This window comes from Ahaetulla prasina, chromosome 1 (genome assembly GCF_028640845.1).
Source record: "Ahaetulla prasina isolate Xishuangbanna chromosome 1, ASM2864084v1, whole genome shotgun sequence".
Classification (NCBI taxonomy): Eukaryota; Metazoa; Chordata; class Lepidosauria; order Squamata; family Colubridae; genus Ahaetulla; species Ahaetulla prasina.
The window spans coordinates 23,306,370-23,330,489 of record NC_080539.1 but is presented as its reverse complement, the minus strand read 5'-3'; the positions used below and the strand labels follow the sequence as shown (position 1 = coordinate 23,330,489).

General features: G+C 42.9%; 1 protein-coding gene and 1 long non-coding RNA gene across 2 annotated transcripts in view; one reads left to right on the top strand and one right to left on the bottom strand.

Annotated features, from left to right (window-relative positions):
• Positions 1-7,186: 7,186 nt before the first annotated feature.
• Positions 7,187-23,595, bottom strand: LOC131188829 (uncharacterized). Its single transcript, XR_009152848.1, has 3 exons — positions 23,462-23,595; positions 16,342-16,600; positions 7,187-8,456 (listed from the first exon to the last, which is right to left on the bottom strand). It is a non-coding gene; the product is annotated as an uncharacterized LOC131188829 (long non-coding RNA).
• ZZEF1 (zinc finger ZZ-type and EF-hand domain containing 1) overlaps positions 23,248-24,120 on the top strand; it is an 81,135-nt gene continuing 80,262 nt past the window's right edge. The window contains exon 1 of the mRNA XM_058164416.1: positions 23,248-23,885. Within this exon, the coding sequence (XP_058020399.1) occupies positions 23,361-23,885 (525 nt within the window). The 5' untranslated portion in view covers positions 23,248-23,360. The remainder of the gene's footprint in view (positions 23,886-24,120) is intronic.

The window sequence follows — 24,120 nt, the reverse complement described above, 5'->3', positions numbered from 1 at the left end:
TGCCCAGGATTGTGTGCCATAAGTTCAGTGGCCATATTAACCTTCTAAATAAACAGATAAATTTCTATCCACTTTCCGCTCATCGAGGCTGGGGATTTTAACCAATTGTGGAAGTCCTTTGCTTACTTGAATATGTTGCCCTACAGCTCAAAAACAGATGCTCCAGAATGCTCTGACAGCACAGCTGCTCTTCTTAGCCCATGGAAGTCTAAAGGGACTACATCCAAAGCAATTGCAATTCAAATATGTTTTTAAATGGGGCCTTCTATTACTTAATTACTTAGTATCTTTCAGCATTCTGCTTGCATTCAGGAGCATAATGTCTGACCAGGGATTTAACTTTCCAAAGGACTTCTGTTCTCTCTTCTTCCTCTCATGTCAGGTCTCTCTTGCCCCTAGAAATAAACCAAGATACAGTATTTCTCCAATCATGGGCTATTTAGAGGAAAAAGCCAGTCCTTGTCCCAAAGGTGCTTTTCAGTGGTGAAATCCAATTTTTTTTACTACTGGTTCTGTGGGCATAGCTTGGTGGGTGTGGTATGGCTTGGTGGGGGGGCTTGGTGGGCATAGCAGGGGAAGGATACTGCAAAATCTCCATTCCCTTCCCACTCTAGGGGAAGGATGCTGCAAAATCCCATTCCCTCCCCATTCCTGGGGGAAGGGTATTGCAAAATCTCCGTTGCCACCCCACTCTGGGGCCAGCCAGAGGTGGCATTTGCCGGTTCTCTGAACTACTCAAACTTTCCACTACCGGTTCTCCAGAACCTGTCAGAACCTGCTGGATTTCACCCCTGGTGCTTTTTGAAAAGGCAGATGGACTTTGTTTTTCCTTGAAGACGTTTCACTTCTCATCCAAGAAGCTTCTTCAGTTCTGACTGAATGTGGAGAATGGAAGGATTTATATTCTTTGCAGTTAATTAATCATTATTACGACAGCTCTCTTCTGAGAGTCGTTGAGACCACTTGGGAGTTTTATTGATGCTCTGAGGATCACCTGAGTCCTGAGGGTCACCTGCATAGTGCAAATGCCTGTGGAACCTTCTTGGGAAGGTTCCACAGCCATTTACACTGTCCAGGTGACCCTGGGGGCATAGATAAACCTCCAATTGGTCTCAATGACTCTCAGAAAGAGTAATAACGACCAGATGACTGCAAGGAATATAAACCCTTCCATTCTCCACCACTCAGTCAGAACTGAAGAAGCTTCTTGGGTGAGAAGCGAAATGTCTTCAAGGAAAAACGAAGTCCATCTGCCTTTTAAAAAAAGCACCTTTGGGACAGCCATAACCTGAACCAGGGATCTCCAATCTTGGCAACTTTAAGACTTGTGGACTTCAACTCCCAGAGTTCCTCAGCCAGCAAAGCTTCTGGGAGTTGAAGTCCACAAATCTTAAAGTTGCTAAGGTTGGAGACCCCTGACCTGGACGACTGAGAATCTCCATAGGCATTAAGCCAGGCCTTCCCATGAACATGGTCCTTGCCTAAAATATTATTACCCACCCTAAAACAATATCAAACTCTGATGCAGGGAAATGGAAATACACCTGGATAAATTAATAATTTCTTTCTTTCTTTCTTTCTTTATTTAAATTTCTATACCGCCCTTCTCCCGAAGGACTCAGGGCGGTTTACAGCCAGATATAAAACAGTCTTCATAATACAATTAAAATGCTATAAAAATCTAATTGAATTTTGGCTCCCATTAAAACAGTTAAAACGATAATAAAATCCCAATTAAAAACCATAGCAAAATTAGGCCAACCCTGCGCGATGGAACAAGAGGGTCTTGAGCTCGCGTCGGAAGGCCCGGAGGTCGGGGAGTGAACGTAACCCCGGAGGAAGGTCGTTCCAGAGGGTAGGAGCCCCCACAGAGAAAGCTCTCCCCCTGGGGGTCACCAGCCGACATTGTTTGGCTGACGGCACCCTAAGGAGACCCTCCCTGTGAGAGCGCACAGGTTGATGGGAGGCTATCGGTGGCAGCAGGCGGTCCCGTAGGTAACCCGGTCCTAAGCCATGGAGCGCTTTGAAGGTGGTCACCAGCACCTTGAATTGCACCCGGAAGACCACCGGCAACCAGTGCAGCCTGCGCAGGAGAGGTGTTACATGGGAGCCATGAATAAGGAGAATAACCTTTCTTTCCCATGATATAGTCAACAGGTATCTCTGGAAAGCCCAGCCAAGATAGTAAGGTCCTCCTGCTTTTTTACAGGAGCGGGTATTCAGAGCCAACCTAATTTTCTGTGCTTCAGGCTGATTCAAGAATCCACTAAACTGTTTGGGAAGATACATGGAGACACAGGTCAGGTCTCCCAGTGGTAATACTAAAATAGGACTAGCATCTGCTCTGAAACCACCCAGCGGCAGGTAATGAACAATCAGAATGGTTACTTCTTCTGCTGGAGGGTTGAATTTTTGTTATAGAATAAGGGAAGTTTGATGAGAGAAAAGAACTGTAGGCTTGGGTAACTTTGTATTAGCACTTTATTTATAAATATACATAACACGGCACGTAGGTAGACAGTTCCGGTCTTTAAAACAGCATTAGTTCCCTCAAGGGGACACAGTGCATTTTTAGAGATATTCAAGACCCCTCCCCGCCTCAGCTTACATTTCTGACCTTCAGCTGGTGATTTTGTACAAGATGGGGTTTTTCCCCCCTCAAACCTAGATCCAAACAATTGGTATGTTGCCATCTAGTATCTTCCAGTTATTATAGATCTTTAAAACTCATTCAGGAAAACCTTTTCTAGTTGCCATGTTGATAGATAGATAGATAGATAGATAGATAGATAGATAGATAGATAGATAGATAGATAGATAGATAGATAAATGGAGAGAAGCCCTTCTCTCCAGTTTGTTCAAATTATTGTGGTGGCAGAGGAAACAGAAGACAGCAGACAGATATTAAGAAGTAAGTGTAGCCACTTACCTTTGGTGACCAAAGTTATCTATGATTTGGATCAGGGGTCTCCAACCTTGGCAACTTTAAGACTTGTGGACTTCAACTCCCAGAATTCTTAGTCTTAAAGTTGCCAAGGTTGGAGACCCCTGATTTGGATAAAGTTAGGGGAAATCAGGAGGTGGAGCTTGGGTATTCAATATCTATTTACCATTTGCCTTTTCATAACTTATTTTTTTGAACATAGTGTTTTTGCGGAGCATTAATAATAAGCATATTGTGAATAAAGTCACATTAACATTGAGCCAATGGCCACCTGGACAAGGCTAAATTGTTTTCTTGACAACGAAATTGCCTTGTAAATTTTACTTCCTTTTTTTAAAAAGGGGGTTTAGTCATTTCCTAGTCATCTCTTACCTAAAGTTCTAACTAGGCCCAATTTATAGAATACAAAAGAGTTCCAGGGATCTGCAGACTTGGCTCTTTTAAGACTTGTGGAATTCAACTCCCAAAGTTTCTCAGCCAGCTTTGCTGGCTGAGGAACTCTGGGAGTTAAAGTCCACAAGTCTTAAAAGAGCCAAATTTGCAGACCCCTGAGTTAGACTGATTCCCATACCAAACAAAACAGGGAAAATCCTAAAAAGAGCTTCATAGTCATTATGGATAAGGCACTATCCATGTGGTATTTTTGTTTAAATAACCATGACCTGAAGAAAAGGCCCTAAAACGATTCAATAACAGCATAAAATGACTTCTGGCAATTTTTGCTAATGCTGCTCAATGTGCACAGAGATTGGAAAATATGGTGGATAACAGATACAGTTGGAGAATTTGCTGAAAATTACCATAAACAGGTTTCAGCACCTGTGTGATTCCGTAGTGAAAGGAATTTCAATCAGACATAAATATTAAGGGGTTATGCATCTGGAGCATGTCTATCGCATATTAGGGATCTTTAAGACCGTATTTCTCTCTTTTCTACAACTGTGTGACTTGAATGTATTTTGAACTGGAGATATTTCGTCAGTACAATCAGGTCTGAGAAATAATTTGACATTGCTTTTTTGCTTTAATCTATAATGAACAGCTGCTCAGTATGACATCTTGTATGGGAAGTGTCTGCAAGTTAGTTTGTTGCAGAGGGGGGGAAAAGCAACATGGGAAATCAGACTGTGAATGTAGATTTCTACTGATTCCTAAAAAGGACATAAAGTCATAAAGGGTACCAGCTTCTAGCAAATCTTTTCTTAGCAACCTTTTCTCTCCATATCTACCTGACGTTGCTGCCCTAGCAATTTATAGCTCCTCCCAGAGCAGCGTTCCTCAACCTTGGCAACTTTTAAGACGTGTGGACTTCTACTTCCAGACTTTCCTAGCTAGCATACTGTATGCACTGCTCTATAGCCATCTATCTGTCTTTCCAGCAAAATGACAATAATCGTATCGCTTCATATGACGGCTGGGTAATGCTCCTAGCCACTAGTGCAGAAATCAGTTTCACACACAGCCGGTAAATAAGACAGTTTGAAGTCATCCTTCACTGCTGTGAAAATGCTCTGGCACGCTTCACTGCCTGTTTGGTTGCTGACCCAGTCAGGGGATGGAACTAACCCTGACCTGTAAAAATTGGTTCTGCCAAATGTGTGTTATTAGCTGTTACTATTCAATGCATCACAAGCTTTATGTTGCTTTGGCTAACATGGGATTGCTCACCCATACTTTTTTTTCACTCTGATTTGCTCTGATGACTTGTGCAAGAATACTATGGCTGTCTCTGTGCAACAGTCCCGGGTTGAATTCAGTAGAGCTGCTGTTTCTAGGACTATATGTGCAATGGTCTTCAGCTGCAGAAGTGCCCCCATAGTGATGCTGGCGCGTTAGTTTGCCTATTCATTTTGTATCTGACAGCATTTGAGTGCCACAGAGATAACTGTTGTTAGAAGCAGGCTAATTCTAATTCTGGAAGTCTAACTCTAGTACGTATGTTCATTTTATTTATTCTTAGGCTACTTCCAGATGCTGCCAGCTATAAAATCAGAAGTGGGTTCTCTTTATCACTCATTGCTGCCGCTACTATTCTTTTACCGCAGTAAACAACGTGGAACTCGTTCGTTATCCATCACTCCCTCCTGCTCTGGCCTGCACCCTCTATTGTCAGGCAAAATAATTTTGAACATGGGTTTAGTGCGGTGGTGAACTCCAATTTTTTTTACTACCGGTTCTGTGGGCGTGGCTTGGTAGGCGTGGTGCGGCTTGGTGGGCGTGGCTTGGTGGGCGTGGCTTGGTAGGCGTGGCAGGGGAAGGATACTGCAAAATCTCCATTCCGTCCCCACTCCAGGGGAAGGATACTGCAAAATCTCCATTCCCTCCCCACTCCTGGGGGAAGGATATTGCAAAATCTCCATTCCCACCCCACTCCAGAGGAAGGATATTGCAAAATCTCCATTTCCACCCCACTCTGGTTCCAGCCAGAGGCGGTATTTGCCAGTTCTCTGAACTGCTCAAAATTTCTCCAGAACCTGTCAGAACCTGCTGGATTTCACCCCTAGTTTAGTGGAAGGCTAGAAAAGTTTCTTGAAATAACCTGATGGTCAATGTTAGGTATAGAGCAGGAGCATAAGGAGAGTTCCTTCTACTTCACTCGGTATCCCCCTCTTAGTTCTGTCACTGGTGAATCAGAATTTTGCAGGTGACTAAATCTACTATTCCAAACGTCTGTTAAAGTCATCCTTTCCCATATTAGAAGAGTGATTCGTAGTTGATTTTCAGCAGGCAAATCAAGCTGAGTGAAAAATGAAACTGGGGGACATTTATCAATTATAGAAAGTAAGGAAAATGACCTTTGCAAAAAAATATGCAGAAACAATTACCGAGGCAAAGGGGGATAGAATATTTTTAAAGTCCAGAAAGAGATAACATTTGAAAGTGGCTCAGGCAGACACCTCCCTAAAGGGGAAATATAAAAAGAGGGAGAAGGCACAGATTTGCAAGAATCTGCTATTATAGCCAATCTCAATAAAGTAGTATTACCTAATGGGGGGGGGCATAATCCCTTCCTTAACTTGGCAGCAGTAACAAAAGGCAGCTTAGTTTGCTGAACTCCTTATAGATCGACCAGGAGGGCAGCAAAATTTATGGCTCAAGGACTGGTGGATAGCACTGATTTGGCCACGAGCCCTTGACCTAGGGGGAATAACTTCTTGGTGTTTTCAGATATGTAGATATGTATTTGTGTGAGCTCAGGAGAAAAATAAGTTAGAGAGAGCTCTGGCCCGAAAGAATTTATGACACAAGTCATACAGAATTCACTGGCATCAACGATTTTAGAGTAGCTATCAAAAGTACATTCCCGCTAAGAGGTTTTTGCCCAACTGAAGTGCACTCAACTCGAGTTGGCTGTATATTAAAATGAGGCAAGGCTTCCATTACACGGCTGTGCTACCATCACAAACTTTTTTTGGACGTGCATCTCCATAGACACTCCTGGCCAATTTCATTTTTCCAGAAAGGTTGCCCATTAATAATAATAATACAAAAAGAGTCAACTTGTTACGAACAGCCCTGGAAAGTTATGGGTGCAGCATTGCAAATATTGCGTACGCAAGTAAAACATCATGATCTACTCAGAATCTATTGGACGTAAGCAGCAAATAATGTCCAATCAAATCAAATCACATCCAATCAATCAATCAGTCAATCAATCAATCAATCAAAAGAACCTTGCCAAGTAGGTAATGATATTAAATCAGTGTTTCTCAACCTTGGCAGCTTGTAGATGTGTGGACTTCAACTCCCCAAATTCCCTATGCTGGCTATCCACACGTCTTCAAGCTGTTGAAGCTGAGAAACAGTGCTCTAAACAGTACCATGTGACCGTTAGTAAAAAGAAGGCGGCAAAGGGAACGAGATGATTTCGTATAACCTTTCCCCAGAGGCAAGACAGTAACAGTAACACAGCTGGAAGGGATGTTGGAGGTCACCTAATCCAGGGGTCTCCAACCTTGGCAACTTTAAGGCTTGTGGACTTCAACTCCCAAAATCCCTCAGCCAGCAATGCTGGCTGAGGAATTCTGGGAGTTGAAGTCCACAAGCCTTAAAGTTGCCAAGGTTGGAGACCCCTGATCTAGTCCAACCCCCCCTGCTCCCGCAGGAGACCTATACTAGGGATTCGAACCGCCGAACTGCCGACCTTTCTGATCGACAAGCTCAGTGTCTTAGCCACTGAGCCACCTAGCCAGGTTATTATAGGTTATATAGACCGTTAGTCCTGTTTTGTGATGGATTTCATTCATGGCCTCTCTAGGAATGTCCAAGAGGTCCCCGTTTCTGTGTCCCCTCCCATCCCTTCCAATTCCACCTGGAAATGGTCAGGATGGACCAGTGGTGGGTTTCAAATTTTTTTACTACTGGTTCTGTGGGTGTGGCTTGGTGGGCGTGGCTTGGGCATGGCAGAGGAAGGATACTGCAAAATCTCTATTCCCACCCCACTCCGGGGGAAGATTATTATAAAATCCCCATTTCCTCCCCATCAGCTGGGACTCGGGAGGCAGAAATAGATGGGGGCGGGGTCAGTCAGAATTTTTACTACCGGTTTCCGAACTACTCAAAATTTCTGCTACCGGTTCTCCAGAACTGGTCAGAACCTGCTGAAACCCACCTCTGAGATGGACCTGAATGGAATGACTTGTCAGCATAGAGTGCTCACAGAGAATTGACAGGCAGCAAAGGAGCTCTCCCCTTGTCAGCTGAGCCCAGAGAATGGCAGGCCTCACCTACTACCCAGGAACCGAAGCCCCCACATCACTCATTGTTGCTTTCTCCCCTTAAAACAAAATAAAGCACGGTGAATCCGTAACATTTTTGCTGGCCGTGGTGGCAAAGCACCATGGCCTTTAAACGTCACCGTGGGGCTAAATGCAAGAGACAGGATATGTGACACTCTCTCCCACCCCACCTTCTTAACAGCGCAGAATGTCCACTGGAACTCCTGGCAGCAAAACATCACCACTCCTAAGCAGGCTTCTCTTATTGGAGGAGAGATGATAACAGTCACAGGGATGTGCTAGGAAACATCGGCATGGCAAGTGTCCAGCTGCGGCGTCAGGAGATCATCAGGGATCTGGACTTTCATCTGGAAGCATCCCAAGTTACAGATGTGCTTGTTTTCATTACGGAACGGGGAAAGAAGGCTGTGTACTTTCTCCATTCATTCATTTTCGTCCCCATTAAGCAGACTTTGGGTTACCCAGGCCTTACTCGGAAGCTAAGATCTGGTATATCAGACTGGCACAAATGAAGCCTCCTAACAGTAAAGTGTAGACAATTAAGAAATAAGCCAAAGCTCTTTGGAGTTCTTGAAGGATTTCAGCTACCAGCCTTGTGAGCTTCTTCTTTCCAGACATGTCTCTTGGTGCAGATACCTTCAAGCAGCTGTGGAGTTTGCGTCCTTCAGGTTGTCTGTGGCAGGAGGGCCGGGAGATAGATTTTGAGATCACAGGAAGCCAGAGACTCTGCTTTGCCTTCACTCAGTTTCCATTGTCTCTGGAGTGGGATCTTCCTGCATACATACAGAAAAAAAATTGATGTTTTATTTCAGCCCTTCACTGTCTTCTCCAGAATGGTGAGCAGACAATATGGAAGAATAAGTGAGAGAATACGATTGCCTTCTTTTTAAAAAAACAACAACAAAAAACTTCCCAACTTTCTCAATATTTTTCATAATATAAATTGACTGTTTTTAAAAAACAAATGAGTGTCTGATAAAAGAGAAAGCTGATATATCAGTCCATTTATAGGTTTTCTACAATCTGAAACAAGTGAAAGCAATCCATGTTGCTGTTCAAAAGCTCCTGTCTCCTGTAAGAACATTAAGCTCGTAATCTAAATTTAGCTGCTTTGCAAAGACTGGGAAAATCTGGATCTCTTATTTAAACCGAACTAAATTCCATTGTCTATTTCCACAACAAAGATAGTTCTGCTATCCAGAAATTTAGCCTCCAGAGATTCTCCCCTCTTGACTTCCACTTATGAGGGACGGCTGACATCAACCTTACCTGTTTACTAGAGAATGCATGACCCCTTGGGCTACTGTTTCAGAGATATGATTACCAGATTCCTCAACACCGTCAACAATGGCAGACTATCTAATGTACTGGAAAAATTGTTAAAAATTCAGGGAGCTATTCAGAGATGTGTCTGTCTTGAAAATAGCCCATGTTGAACTGAATAGCACAGTTAAACACCAGAAGCTGACCACAGAAAATGTTTGGTGACATTTGCCAAATTTCAACTCCACGGGAGTCTTGTGTCCCAGATTTTGGATGCGTTCTGTAACTTAGCTCATTTGAGGTACCTTGGTTGAAAAAAATCTTGCCCTATGAGGTATCATTTCAAGTTACGGATATGAGAGTTTTAGTGGGCATATAGACTGTTAGGTTTATATACCGTCATAGTCAATATGGTTGATTCAATAAAAACATTAACATATACAATTCATAAAACAAACTGCAAAACAACGAACCACAGACTATGCCAATCAGGGGTGAAATGCTCCTGGCTCGGACCGGATCGCATGATCTGACCAGATGGGGGCGGGTAGTTTGGAGAACCAGTAACAAAAATCCCTGTCCCACCCACCCGCCCATGCCCACCCACTTGCCTACTTGCTGCTTCTTTCGGGCTCGCTCCTGCCTTGCTTTGCTTCGGCTGCTGCAATCAATTACATCAGCTAGCAACTGAATCTGCCTGCCTGCAATCCATCTCATCGGTGAGCAACTCAATTTGCCTGCATTATCCTTTGAATGGGTAAGTAACTGGGGGGAGGGAGCTTTAAAAAAATAGTTAATTGGGGTTTTTTAAAGAGTTTTATTTTTAAAAAAACATAGCAATTAACTTTAAATTGCTACATCTAAATTTAAAAGGTTTTATCTAATTTTAAATTTAACTGTTTTATCTAAAAATATAAATACAATAAAATAAAATAATAAAATATTTGTGCAGCTTTCTGAGATTTGGTGTGTTTCTGTAGTGTTTCACTCTAACTACACAAACATACAAAGTCTCACAAAGCTGTATGTGGCATTTTGTGTGTGTGTGTGTGTGTGTGTGAGTTGGGTTGTGGTGTGTAAAGTGTGAACGTTGGTTTTTGAGCCTTTTGTGGCTGTGTGAGGTTCCTGCTTGTCACAGGGGCCACTTTGGGTGCAGCTGCTTTTACATTGTGTGGCCACACCCACCCAGTCATCTGACCAAGCCATGCCCACCAATTAAGCCACGCCCGCAGAACCGGTAGGGAAATTTTTTAGATTTCTCCCTGATGCCAATCCATATGCCAATGAACTTATATTAACCATAGACTATGCCAATCCATCATCCAAAGGTTATCCAAAAAATTCAGTTTAAACCAATTTCCAGGGAGTTGGTCTCTTGGGTGGGTAGAGACTATTTCGTAATACAGGAGCCAAACATCCCAACACTCACAAAATTGAGAAATTATCCAAGAAGAATGTACTTGATGGATTAATTCTACCAGATGATTCCTTTGAAGAAAAAGCAATTTCATATTTTAGCAGCACCAAAAAGCTTATTTATGAATTGTGACATTTGATTTAAATTATGTCTCTGCATTATTACTATTTTGGGCCGGCCCCTATCTATTTTTGGAACTTATCGTCCAAGGCTCAAATTCCAAATCTAAGTCCCAAGTTTTTTTTAAAAAGCTGCACAGATGTACAGTTACCTTCTAGAGTCTCTGTTGAGACTCTAGAAAGAATGCAGAGAAAAGCAGCAAAGATGATTAGGGGACTGGAGGCTAAAACATATAAAGAACAGTTTGCAGGAACTGGGTGTGTCTAGTTTAATGAAAAGAAGGACTAGGGGAGACATGATAGCAGTGTTCCGATATCTCGGGGGCTGCCACAAAGAAGAGGGAGTCAAGCTATTCTCCAAAGCACCTGAAGGCAGGACAAGAAGCAATGGGTGGAAACTAATCAAGGAGAGAAGCAACCTAGAACTAACTAGAAATTTCCTGACAGTTACAACAATTAATCAGTGGAACAACTTGCCTCCAGAAGTTGTAAATGCTCCAACACTGGAGGTTTTTAAGAAGAGGTTGGATAACCATTTGTTCAAAGTGGTGTAAGGTTTCCTGCGTAAGCAGGGTGTTAGACTAGAAAGCCTCCAAGGTCTCTTCCAACTCTGTTATTCTATTCTATTCTATCTCCATCTTTGTTAATATAAAAATTATTTGGTTGTGTCTTCCTCTTGTTCCAAGTTTTTCACTGGAATATGGCCGATTATGAAGGCAGTTTTGAGTAACAAGTTGATTTTATATTTAAAAGGGGGTGGGATGGGGATGAGGGGTGAAATGCCTAACCAGTTTGCTCTGGTTCGGGCGAACTAGTAGTGATAAAAACTACCGGTTCGGGCGAACCAGAAGTTTAAAAAAAGCTACCGGTTCCTCTGAACTGGTATTTCCGACGATCAGCTGTGCAGCGGGGTTTAGCTTTGCTAGAAAGCAGGAAATTGTGTGCCACAGCTGATCCACCCCTCGCTATTCTACTTACCTTCCCAAGCCTCCTTTTGGCACATACTGCACATGTGCGCATGCACAGCACGGTCCAAAAGGAGGCTTGGGAAGGTAAGTAGAACAGTGGGGGGAGGGAATCAGCTGTGCGGTGCAGTTTAACTTTGCTAGAAAGCAGGAAATTCTACTTTCTAGCAAAGCTAAATCGCATGCCACAGCTGATCCCCCCCCCCAGTTTCTACTTTACCTTCCCAGACCTCCTTTTGGTGCATACTGCGCATGGGCACGCAGCACGCATTTGTTGCATGGCGCGTATGTGCAGCCAGCGAACTGGTAGGAAACCTGGATTTCACTACTGGTGGGGATCAACTACAGTTTGGTTATTTCTAAAACCTTTAGGAGAATTTTAGATGTCCCTTGAAATCATTTTTGTACTTCAAAGTATAGTTTAATTAGTATACATATAGCCAATGTCCACTTTCGTTGTTGAGGCCTCAGATACACTTTTATAAGATGGTTGGATGACCCTAGCAATCCAATATATAAATTTTACAGAGATAATGCATAGTTTGCCTGTCTGGAAGCTTGTGACAACTATACGTAAACGTGTTCTGTCTTGAATGCCAACAAAACACCCTTTTCATACTATTCACCATTTTGCACAGTCAAGCATTTGGTTGGTCTTTGAGTTGTGACTACAGTATCTTCTTTTTTATGCTTTATTCATTATAATGAATAAGCTTGCATATCTAGTACCCAAGCCCACTTCCTTCTTTCTAGAGATGGTATATGAAAGCAGTAATATAGAGAATATATTTTCTATAATATAGAGAATTAGAGATATTGCTTTAAGCCATCAGGACGCACAAGCAAGTAAGATTGATGCTGCTCCATCTTTTTTTTAAACAGCACTTTTTTCCCCCTAAAAGGATCCATGTCCACGTCCAGTTTAAAGAAATCTAAAATAAAGATGGAAATGGTCAGAAAGGCATGGAGAACAAAAGCAGGACACTCTGGATTACTTATTACTTATTATATACTTATCCATTTATTTACTTGTAAAACCTGCATTCGCTTCTTTAAAACAAACCATTCCTAGGATTGCTTGCAGCACAGTAAGTTAAAAAAAAAAGATTAAGATTAGTTGAAAATGAAAGCGAGAAACCATAAACAGCAGGCATTAAGTAAAAGTTTCACTGCAGGATAGAAATGTAAGATATGATATCAATATATTAAAATGTTTAATAGAAAAAATACCTTTATTTTATTTGATACGTTAGGGAAATGGGTTTGAAAGTGATGGAATGAAATTTATCAGAGACAAGTGTTTTTTTAAAAAAAATTGGGAACAAAAATCAGATGCACAGGTACACAAGGCTTGGCTGATAATGAGAGTTGTCAAAACCAGAATCGATTGCAAACTGAATGTGAGCCAGCAATATGAGCCAGTTGAAAAAAAAAGAAAAAGAAAGGTAAATACAACTGGAGGCGGCATCAACAGAAATATGATTTCCAAACATCAGAAATAGAATTGCTTTGCACAGACACCTGCCCCCCGCAGCCCCACGTTGAGTACTCCAGTTCTGGGCAGCCTACTTTAAAAAAATATATTATCAGAGAAATCAGAACAGGTTTGGGTTAAGGGCAATGAGAACGATCTGGAAATGATGTTCTCTCAAGAGCGATTGCCAGAACTGCTGGGTATGCCTGGCTGCGAAAAAAGATAGCTAGATCTGTATAGCCCTGGACTGTAAGCCATCCAGAAACACTTTATTGGGGAGATGAGTGGCATATAAATTTAATAAATAAATAAAATAAAAATAGATGGGAATATGCTAACTATCTTCACACACTCGGAAGGATGCCGTCTAGAAGGTCAGGATCTGTTTTTCATCATTTCCAGTACAAAATAATGGATTTAAGTTACAAGAAGATTATTGTGCAATACTAGACAAAAATTCAAAATATCAGAGCATGGAAACAACAATCAAGATAGGTAGTGGGATCCCTTTTATTAGAGGTGTTCTACTGAAGGCCAAATGACCATCTATTTGCAATGTTTTAACGTGGATTCCTGCAAGGGTAGGTGGTTGGACTTGATACCTTGGATCAATATTTCTCAACCTTGCCAACTTGACGACATGTGGACTTCAACTCGGCATGCTCGCTGGAGAATTCTGGGACTTGAAGGCTACACATCTTCATGCTGCCGAGATTGAGAAACATTGCAAGATTACTCCTTCCAACCACAGGATTCCAGAGGTTCATTCCAGAGCCAAGTGGCTACCACTGAAAAGGCCATTCTTGGATTGCACACTTTTATTTTATCTCCATTAGTCAGCATTTTAGTGTGCATCTTTGTTTTTTACTCATTGTACATATCGGCATTCAATTTCATATAAAATCCAGCAAACTCTAAGTAATAATAATCACATGTAATTAGCAGGTGCAAAAAATTAGGCATGAAATCTAGCTGATGCTTCAGGATAGTGGCTTTCCTGATGGTGCCCCAACCATTCTTGGGAAGCTTGCACATTCACCTATTTGGAGACTGTGGGTCCTTCTTCTTCAGCCTACCATTGCACTGCTCCTTTAAAAAGTTAAATAAGAATAAGCACAAAGAAATAGCAAATGTTTACATATGCTGCACTGCCAACATACCTTCCTTTCAATTACACGGGGTCAGATTACGGCATAATTGGTATGAGAACAGGCGTGCTGCTTCTGACAATGGTCCATTCAGTCCACTAGGAAAGCCCACAATCAGGAAATTAAGGTGATGTCCCTTTCTCACGGTTGCTTCCTAGCAAACAGTATCTAAAACACACATGGAAATGGTCAGAAAGGCATGGAGAACAAAAGCAGGACACTCTGGATTACTTATTACTTATTATATACTTATCCATTTATTTACTTGTAAAACCTGCATTCGCTTCTTTAAAACAAACCATTCCTAGGATTGCTTGCAGCACAGTAAGTTAAAAAAAAAAGATTAAGATTAGTTGAAAATGAAAGCGAGAAACCATAAACAGCAGGCATTAAGTAAAAGTTTCACTGCAGGATAGAAATGTAAGATATGATATCAATATATTAAAATGTTTAATAGAAAAAATACCTTTATTTTATTTGATACGTTAGGGAAATGGGTTTGAAAGTGATGGAATGAAATTTATCAGAGACAAGTGTTTTTTTAAAAAAAATTGGGAACAAAAATCAGATGCACAGGTACACAAGGCTTGGCTGATAATGAGAGTTGTCAAAACCAGAATCGATTGCAAACTGAATGTGAGCCAGCAATATGAGCCAGTTGAAAAAAAAAGAAAAAGAAAGGTAAATACAACTGGAGGCGGCATCAACAGAAATATGATTTCCAAACATCAGAAATAGAATTGCTTTGCACAGACACCTGCCCCCCGCAGCCCCACGTTGAGTACTCCAGTTCTGGGCAGCCTACTTTAAAAAAATATATTATCAGAGAAATCAGAACAGGTTTGGGTTAAGGGCAATGAGAACGATCTGGAAATGATGTTCTCTCAAGAGCGATTGCCAGAACTGCTGGGTATGCCTGGCTGCGAAAAAAGATAGCTAGATCTGTACAGCCCTGGACTGTAAGCCATCCAGAAACACTTTATTGGGGAGATGAGTGGCATATAAATTTAATAAATAAATAAAATAAAAATAGATGGGAATATGCTAACTATCTTCACACACTCGGAAGGATGCCGTCTAGAAGGTCAGGATCTGTTTTTCATCATTTCCAGTACAAAATAATGGATTTAAGTTACAAGAAGATTATTGTGCAATACTAGACAAAAATTCAAAATATCAGAGCATGGAAACAACAATCAAGATAGGTAGTGGGATCCCTTTTATTAGAGGTGTTCTACTGAAGGCCAAATGACCATCTATTTGCAATGTTTTAACGTGGATTCCTGCAAGGGTAGGTGGTTGGACTTGATACCTTGGATCAATATTTCTCAACCTTGCCAACTTGACGACATGTGGACTTCAACTCGGCATGCTCGCTGGAGAATTCTGGGACTTGAAGGCTACACATCTTCATGCTGCCGAGATTGAGAAACATTGCAAGATTACTCCTTCCAACCACAGGATTCCAGAGGTTCATTCCAGAGCCAAGTGGCTACCACTGAAAAGGCCATTCTTGGATTGCACACTTTTATTTTTATCTCCATTAGTCAGCATTTTTAGTGTGCATCTTTGTTTTTTACTCATTGTACATATCGGCATTCAATTTCATATAAAATCCAGCAAACTCTAAGTAATAATAATCACATGTAATTAGCAGGTGCAAAAAATTAGGCATGAAATCTAGCTGATGCTTCAGGATAGTGGCTTTCCTGATGGTGCCCCAACCATGCCATTCTTGGGAAGCTTGCACATTCACCTATTTGGAGACTGTGGGTCCTTCTTCTTCAGCCTACCATTGCACTGCTCCTTTAAAAAGTTAAATAAGAATAAGCACAAAGAAATAGCAAATGTTTACATATGCTGCACTGCCAACATACCTTCCTTTCAATTACACGGGGTCAGATTACGGCATAATTGGTATGAGAACAGGCGTGCTGCTTCTGACAATGGTCCATTCAGTCCACTAGGAAAGCCCACAATCAGGAAATTAAGGTGATGTCCCTTTCTCACGGTTGCTTCCTAGCAAACAGTATCTAAAACACACACACTTCTGGACAGGAAGGATCCATCTCTGGATGGTAGATGCCTCCTTTCATTTTCCTTTAAGTTTGGGTTCTGCCCACATAACTGAGTTAAATAGGAAAGATGAATTTGGAAGCCTTGGTATCTCGAAAGGCCCTTTGACCTGCACAAATTGGACAAGCCAAAATAATACACAGATCCTCCAAAAGAAAAAGCCCGACAAGAGGTCTTTAATGAACGTTTGGCTTACCTTTGCTTGCTCCTGAACTTTGGCCACTCACATCTAAAGATCTTCTCCTTCAGATCCCGTGTTTGGAAAACCGGAGTTGTCCTCCCATCTCAGCACTTCCAAACCTTCCCTGTGCAATTAAGCAGGATGCTGTCCTCGGCTGGCTGCAAATGAGGCGCTCTTCTGTGCAACAACAGGGCTGGGTGACTGGTTCAGGGAGGGAGCCAAACAAAAGGTGGTGGATCTGAGCGACGGGATGCGATTGTGTAGCTGGCAGATTCTGAGGGTGGGGGGGGAAAAAGGAGGTGGTGATTTACTGGCTTCTGCTGAAGGCTGCTTCTTTCATCTGCCATTCCCCCATTCTTTTTCCAGAAGAGCTACTGCTTTTGCTGCTGTTGCTTGGAGACTCTGCTCACAGTATTGCCTGCCCGATGCACCACCTCTCCTATATCCTAGAGTCCAGAGTGATTGATGCCCCGAAGAGAAAGGGCTGCCTGCTTTAATAAATGCTAGTTTTATGGTGGTTTGGTGAGATGATAATTTGAAGCCTGGATCAGGCGAGGGCAGATAACGCACTGACTGAGTACTTCGCTGATCCCACGGTTTTTTCCTAATCTCTCCTAAACACCACAGGCAGCAGTAGCAGCCCTTGCTAAGATCTAGGTAGAGACACAGTTTCCATAATTACTGTTCCAAGGTTCACCTCACCTGTCTGGAAATATGCATATTTTTCTGCACATTTATTGACTTCATCCATTTTAAGGCAACCGCAAATACGTTTCCAAGTGTAAAAGTTGTGAGGATTTGGAAAGGGAAGGTGAGGGCAACCAATCAGAACCGGGCACAGCTAGCTTCTAAACAACCATCCAATCAGAAGGTTAGAAGGAGAGCTATCTTGTATATTATTTTTTTATTCCCCCAAGGCATGCTCGGGTTAAAGGCAGCACAAGAGGGAAGACATCAGTCATACAATTAAAATATATGGAAAGGAGACGACTTCCGGTATCCGGCGGCAACGGACATCTGGAGGTGCCTCTCCTGCCTCCAGTGTCCGAATCCGGCCGCCTCCGAGGCCCTCAGGGGCCAGGTGTTCCGAAAAGGACACCTGCCGCACGGACGGCTCGCCAGGGGTCTCCCAGCCGACATACAGGACTGGGGGGACCGATGCTGGCGCGTCCTAGGCTCGGAGGGGTTCGGAGGCCTCAGGCCGCGGCCATTATTTTGGTCGTCGCCTGGGCCGCTGTGCCCGGTGACACCGGGGCTTTGGATTTATAATTGCAGCAGCCTGGTGGCGAACAGGAGCGGAGAAGAATTGAGGAAGGAGAAGGAAGGAGATATCGGCAAATGTGGTGGAGTGCTCCGGGTGCGGGGGTTTCTCTCCCCTGCGACTGGAAGGAGCACGAATCACTTTGGAGAGAGGAGAACTTAAAATAACAAGATTACGGTTTTGTGGAGCTCTGGAGAAGAGGTGATGGAGAAATTTAGGAGGGAGGTTTGAGGCCCCCTCCTCTGGGGAACAATGGTGGCGTCCAGCTTCCGCCTTCACTATGAGAATCTTGATGACATCACTTCCCTTGACTTCCTGGTTGACTAACTGTACTCTGGACTCGTTGCTCCTGTGAGTGCCCCTGGTGGATCCGGAGGAAATTACAAGGATACTGTGCTTGCCTGAGGATTTTAAAATTTTTAAATGGCAAAGGTCAGAGACCAACTGCTGGAGAAATGGAGAATTTTGGAAAAGTTATCTAATATGGACAAGAAACTGGATGAAATAAGAGCAGAAATTGTGACTATCCAAAAGGATTTTAAAGGACACTCAACAAGTCTCAGCAGAAAACAAGCAGAAAGTGGAAGGTCTGGAGGGAGAGATGCGGGCAGTGCAGAAAGAGAGGAGGCGACAGGCAATGCTGTGCTTGGACTACAGATGGATAAAATGTCTTATTTCCTTAGGTTTCAAAATCTGGAAGAAGTGGACCAAGAAGACTTGAGAGATGTTGTGACTAAACTGCTGGGAGAATTTCTTGGGAGAGGTGTTGACTTTATGAATTGGGATGTGGATCGAGCTTATAGAGTTAATTCAAAATATGCACGCATGCAGTTCCTAGAGAGGTTCATGTCAAATTTGTGAGAAGAGGCGAGATGAAATTCTTAGAAAACATAGGAGTGGGGCACTGACTTATAGGGGCAGGAGATAGCCATTCTGAGGCAGATTCCCAGACAGGTACGTGAAATGAGAAAGAAATATTACTTTTGTCAAGCAAATTGTACCAGAAGGAGTAGGCTTCAGATGGCTGATGCCAGAGGATTGATGATTTTCCGGGAGGGCATTACGAAAAAAATTAGTACAATTGCGGAGGCTGCGGCCTACGTGGAGGAACACAAAGCCCTCCTGGAATTAGATGACCCAGGAGTTGAAGAAGGGGAGGTTATAGACCATGGGGAGGAGGCGGCTGCCGCTGTTGCGGCCCTGGAGTTGGGTCAGGCTGAACCCAGAGTTCTGAGATCCAAAACTAGGAAGTGACAATGATATTTGGTATTGTGTTGGTTTTCCTTATTCTCCTTTGTATGATATTCTGATTATTCTTGACCCTTCTTTATTGCGTATGTAAGATTGATAAACTTAGCTACTTCGTATCACCTGCTTGCCATATGGCTGTTGTATGTGTTTAAAATTTTGAGTAAAATTCTTATCTTGTATAAGAAAAATGAAAATTTACCATACCTGATATGTATTTGTATAAACCTTTTTTGACCAATAAAAACTTTTTGGATAAAATATATGGAAATGACTTTTTAAAAATGAGGTGCAGCAGGGCCAAATTAGAATAAAGGCCGTTAAGACAAAGATATTTTGTTCAGACCTGGTAAAGAATAATATTATGAACATGATGATGTGCCTTGACTGAAGCTTTTCTTATTTCTGGTTTTAAAGAAAAAAGTCCTCTGGAACATCTGGAAGAAAATTTTCCCTGAGTTCTGGTTGGTACCACCCTGTTGGCACTCTGAAGCAGGGGTCTACAACCTTGGCAACTATAAGACTGGAGGACTTCACCTCCCAGAATTCCCCAGCCAAGTCTGGGAGTTGAAGTCTGCGGGGCTTAAAGTTGCCAAGGTTGGAGACCTCTGTTCTGAAGAGCCATAAAGACTCTCCCAGACTGTGGGCTAGCATGATTTCTGCCCCTTTGTCAATTGCTAGTGGGATTTTCTGGGGTCACAGTTTCCTCTCCATTTTTTGTCCAAGTTTGATTTTGTTGTTTTTTATCTTTATTATATGGCTTTTACATTGTTTTGGTGTATTATGAGCTGCCCAGGGCTGTTTAGAGTCGGGCAGCATCAAATGGAACGACATAATAAATAAATAATAAGTGTCTTATTAAACACTCAAATGATCTTCGCACATAAGCAGCACACATTTCTCACTGATACTTTTTTCAAAACATTTCAGGCATAATTACAGAGGGAGGCATGCCTGCACACACACTCCAACAATTATTCACCGATTTCTTGTCCTAATGAGAAAGTACATAATTCAGTGCCCCTGGGGGGGATAGGTAGGATATAAATAAATATTATTGTTTCAAAACTCTGGGACATAGGTCGTTCACCTGCAAATGTTGTTTGTCCTATTGCATCCTCTGATGTTTCTTCTGGTACTGTCTTTGCAGTATCTTCTGCAAAGTTCCCAGGATTCTGGGAGTTGAAGTCCATAAGTCTTAAAGTTGCCAAGGTTGGAGACCCCTGCTTTCTATCATTTATTTCCCATACAAAATAAACATTTTAATGGGTAAACCATACGGTGACAGAATGCATCTTTTATACCTACCGGATTGTATGTAAGAAAAAGTAAATTAATGATCTCTGCTTTCCAAATCTCATGAGTTTAAATTAGCGGAGCACCAAAACTACCTAAATTTGATCATTGGGTAAAAGATATTTTGATTACTTCAACCATGGACAAGAGAAAATGGATGTTCTCACTTATTGGAAATGCTTGCGGACATTGTTACTCTAGATGGTCCAACACTGGAAATTTTTAAGAAGAGATTGGGCAACCATTTGTCTGAAATGGTATTGGGTTTCCTGCCTGAGCAGGGGGTTGGATTAGAAGACCTCCAAGGTCTCTTCCAACTCTTGTTATTCTGTAGCCTTTCTATAAGGACCAAAATATGTCCCCGTCCCCCCACTACCAACTCTATGATTTAGAAACATGAACCTTGTGGAATAAACTCTGTAACCAGGGTATATAAGACAACAGAATTCACTTGCAGAAGGTGCTTTCACCCTAAGATAGCTGTTTTACCAGACATTATCAAGACAATAGCCATTTGTTGTGCTGCAGTGCCACCTCTATGGTGGCCAACTCTGAAACTGCAGCTTTTCAATCCAGTCACGGTTCAGCTGTTAGCAGCTGGATTTTGAATTAATTTCCAGTTTATAAGTGGTCTTATATTGAGCAGACTCAATATACTGCAGAAACACATCTGCTGGCTAAATCAACTGTTACCAAAAATATAGACTTTCTCATTGCCCAGTAGGTGTACTACATTAAAAGCATGAAATCTTTACAAATGATTCATCAGTACAAATAATTCTTGCTAGATTGCCTGTGAAAAGAGCAGGCATAACAGGCAGTACACACACAATCAATCATACAGAGAGAACCAGTTTGATGTAGCGGTTAAGGAGCTGGGCTAGAACCAGTAGATTTTATTTATTTCTTTATCACATGTATTTGCCATTCATCTCGTGGTTCAAGGCGACTCTGAGTGGCTTGAATCAACAAAACTCCCTTAGGTATAAAAGCTGGGTGGGTGACTTTGGGCCATTCACTCCTTCTCAGTCCAGCCCATTTCAAAGGGTAGTTGTTGTTGCAAGGAAAATGGAGGCAGAAGTATTAGATATGTTCACTTCCTTGAGTTATATACAAAAAATGTATAAAATAATAACAATACAGTAAGATTTGCCATGTCACAGAGACTTCTAATTACAATGTTGGATCAATGAACAGCTGTATTCAAGCAACACATCTAAAGACATTGCTGAATTAACGTATTATCTGGGCCATGAATCACAAACTAATTAAACAAGCTAAACTTGCACGACATATCAATGTGCTGATACACAATTTAAGAGAAGGGGTGTGTTTTGGCTTGGTATGCCACGGCCTTATAAGAGTAAGGAAAAAGGAGTAATCTTTGATATCAAAATTTTATTTTATAAACACTTCCCTGTATTTATCTGCAAATGCCAGCTGTTGTAAAAAAAAAGCAGCTTTGAAATGTAGGGAGGCAATTTATAAGAATGCATTTTTGTGCTGTATCTGAGGATTTTTTAATTATTTGATTTGCCTGAAAAATCTTGAAATGGGGTGGGGGTTGGATGCAGGGTCTTTAACCGCTTGCTGTTTACTTTGGTCAGCGGTTCTCAAACACTGGATACCAGAAACAATATACTGAGCAATCTACTGAGAATCAACGCAGTAGGCAGTATAAATTACACAACGAGGTAAATATCTTACTACTATTGCTTTCCAATCCAGCTGGAAGCATGCAGGTGGTCACTTCTATTACGAAACACGTTACCCAGGCAGTATCTGGGGGGAATCGCTGCGTTAGATAATCAGAACCTCCATTTTCAAAGGCATTCTACCCGTTGCAACGCCCCGATGCTATTGCCTTTCCGTCCTGCGTAGCGATTTCTCTTCTTTCTAACTCCATAGAAAATAATCTCCCACTTGATGAGATGAACCGCCAGCGCGTCTTATTTTTTTTTTAATAGATAAAAAATCAATCACACCTATCTTGTTTCTGCCAAGTGGGACGCATCTGTTTTCCATTTCTATGCAACCAATAAGGATCTGCAAACAAATCCCCTTTGAAATAAACTGACAGCAAACGGCACTGATGATGCTACCTACCTTGGTCCCTTTAAGACTTGTGGACTTCAACTCCCAGAATGCTCCATTATGAGAGTTGAAGTCCACAAGTCTTAAAGCTGCCAAGTTTGGGGACTTCTGGTATAGTGAAATATTAATGCAATATCAGGGATTTTCAATTCAATTGTACAGAATGTGAAAGATGTGTGCTTGTGTTTTATTTTTATAGTTTAAGGGGCGTGCATAAGAGCACAAACGTGCCTACCGTTCCTGTCCTATTGTTTCTTCCCCTATATATATATATATTTATAGTACCTTGTTTCTCCTCATATATATGTTTATATATTATATAATCCTTTATGCAATGCTTGTATATATTGTTACGACAAAAATAAATAAATAAAAAATAAATAAAATAAAATAGTTATAATGTATACTGAAGATGGCATTTAATTTCGTTGTACGAGGTGCAACGACAACAAACTAAACTAACCAACCTAGTTTACGTCTCCAAGAAAACAAACAAGCACAGAGAGCAGCACCAAGGAGCCCTCATCTCAACCCTTGAGCTACAAATATTCTCCTTTATTGGTGCCTTTTGAAATAAGCAGGTGACTCTTCCCTTTTCTTATCTCTATGCCGCAAGTTTCCCCTCAAGCCAAAATTAACACTATCGGGACAAGACGTCTCTTGCCTCTGCCGTCGAAAGACGAGTCCCGCTCGCTTTTGCGACATATCAAAGACGCTCACGCCCCTGAGATTATACATAGTATACTCCTAGCTCTAGGCGGCTTGTGGTTTTTGCGACTCTGCCAGAAAATGAGGCCAGCCCTCTGTTGCTGTAGAGATCCCCCCCCCTTCTTCTTATGCTCAGATTTGCGGCGTTGCAGGACAGCGATGCTATCACTTAATTAGACGGCAGGGGGCCATCTTTCGCCGTGGCACTCGGGCCCTGGACCCACCCTCACCCCGCACTTTCCAGCTCTGCTGTACGGCAGGGTCGTAAACCGCCACTGGGCGAGCGGACTTTGCGACGTTTGGGCGGAAGTGTGTCCTGAGGGAAGAAGACGCGAGAGAGAAAGCGTGAAAACGGCCCTTCCTGACCTGTGACAGGAGTTCGCCTGAAGGGAGGGAGCCGGAGGGCAAAAGGCGGCCCGAGGGCTTCATGGGGAACGTGGGTAGCCACAGCGAGGGCGAGGAAGAAGAGGAGGAGGCGGCAGCGGAAGGAGGAGGAGGAGGGGGAGGAGGAACGGCGAGCATCGTCACCTGGAGCAATAGTAACGGCAACTGGGCCGCTGCCACCAGCGAGTCACCTCCACCGGGAGCTATGGAGGCCGCCTTCCCGGGCCTAGCTTCCCCGCCGCCGGCTTCGTCGTCGTTGTCGTCTTCCTCGGCCGCCTCGACCCTCCCGCCGCCGGCGGTGTTGCTCGGACAGGCCCGGCTGCGAGAGGAAGCCGCCGCTCGGCTGCGCGAGGCGCCCTCGGCCGAGCCGCTGCTCTCGCGCCACCACGCCGCCCTGGTGCGCTGGCTGGAGGAGCGCCTGGGCCGCGGGGAGCACGCCATCAGCCTCGAGCAGCTCTGCGAAGCCTTGGAGATCCGCGCCGGACCCGCGCAAGGGACGGCCGCCGCCGCCGGGGCAGGAGGGGACGCCGCTGCCGCTGCGGCCGAGGAGCGAGTCAGGAGCGAAGAGGTGAGCGCGGGAAGGAAGGGAAAGCGCAGGGCGACTGGGCGGCCCGGGTTCAGCTGCACACCTGCAGGGCGAAAGGGCTGCTACCGTAATGCTTCTCTTCCAAGGGTGGCAAAAAGACTTGTTGCGCTCAGAGAGGCTTCCAGGGCATCTTTCTGATGTATGATGTGTATGAAACGAGAATCATTGAACAATCAGAATAACAAGAGTTGAAAGGGACCTTGTAGGTCATCTAGTC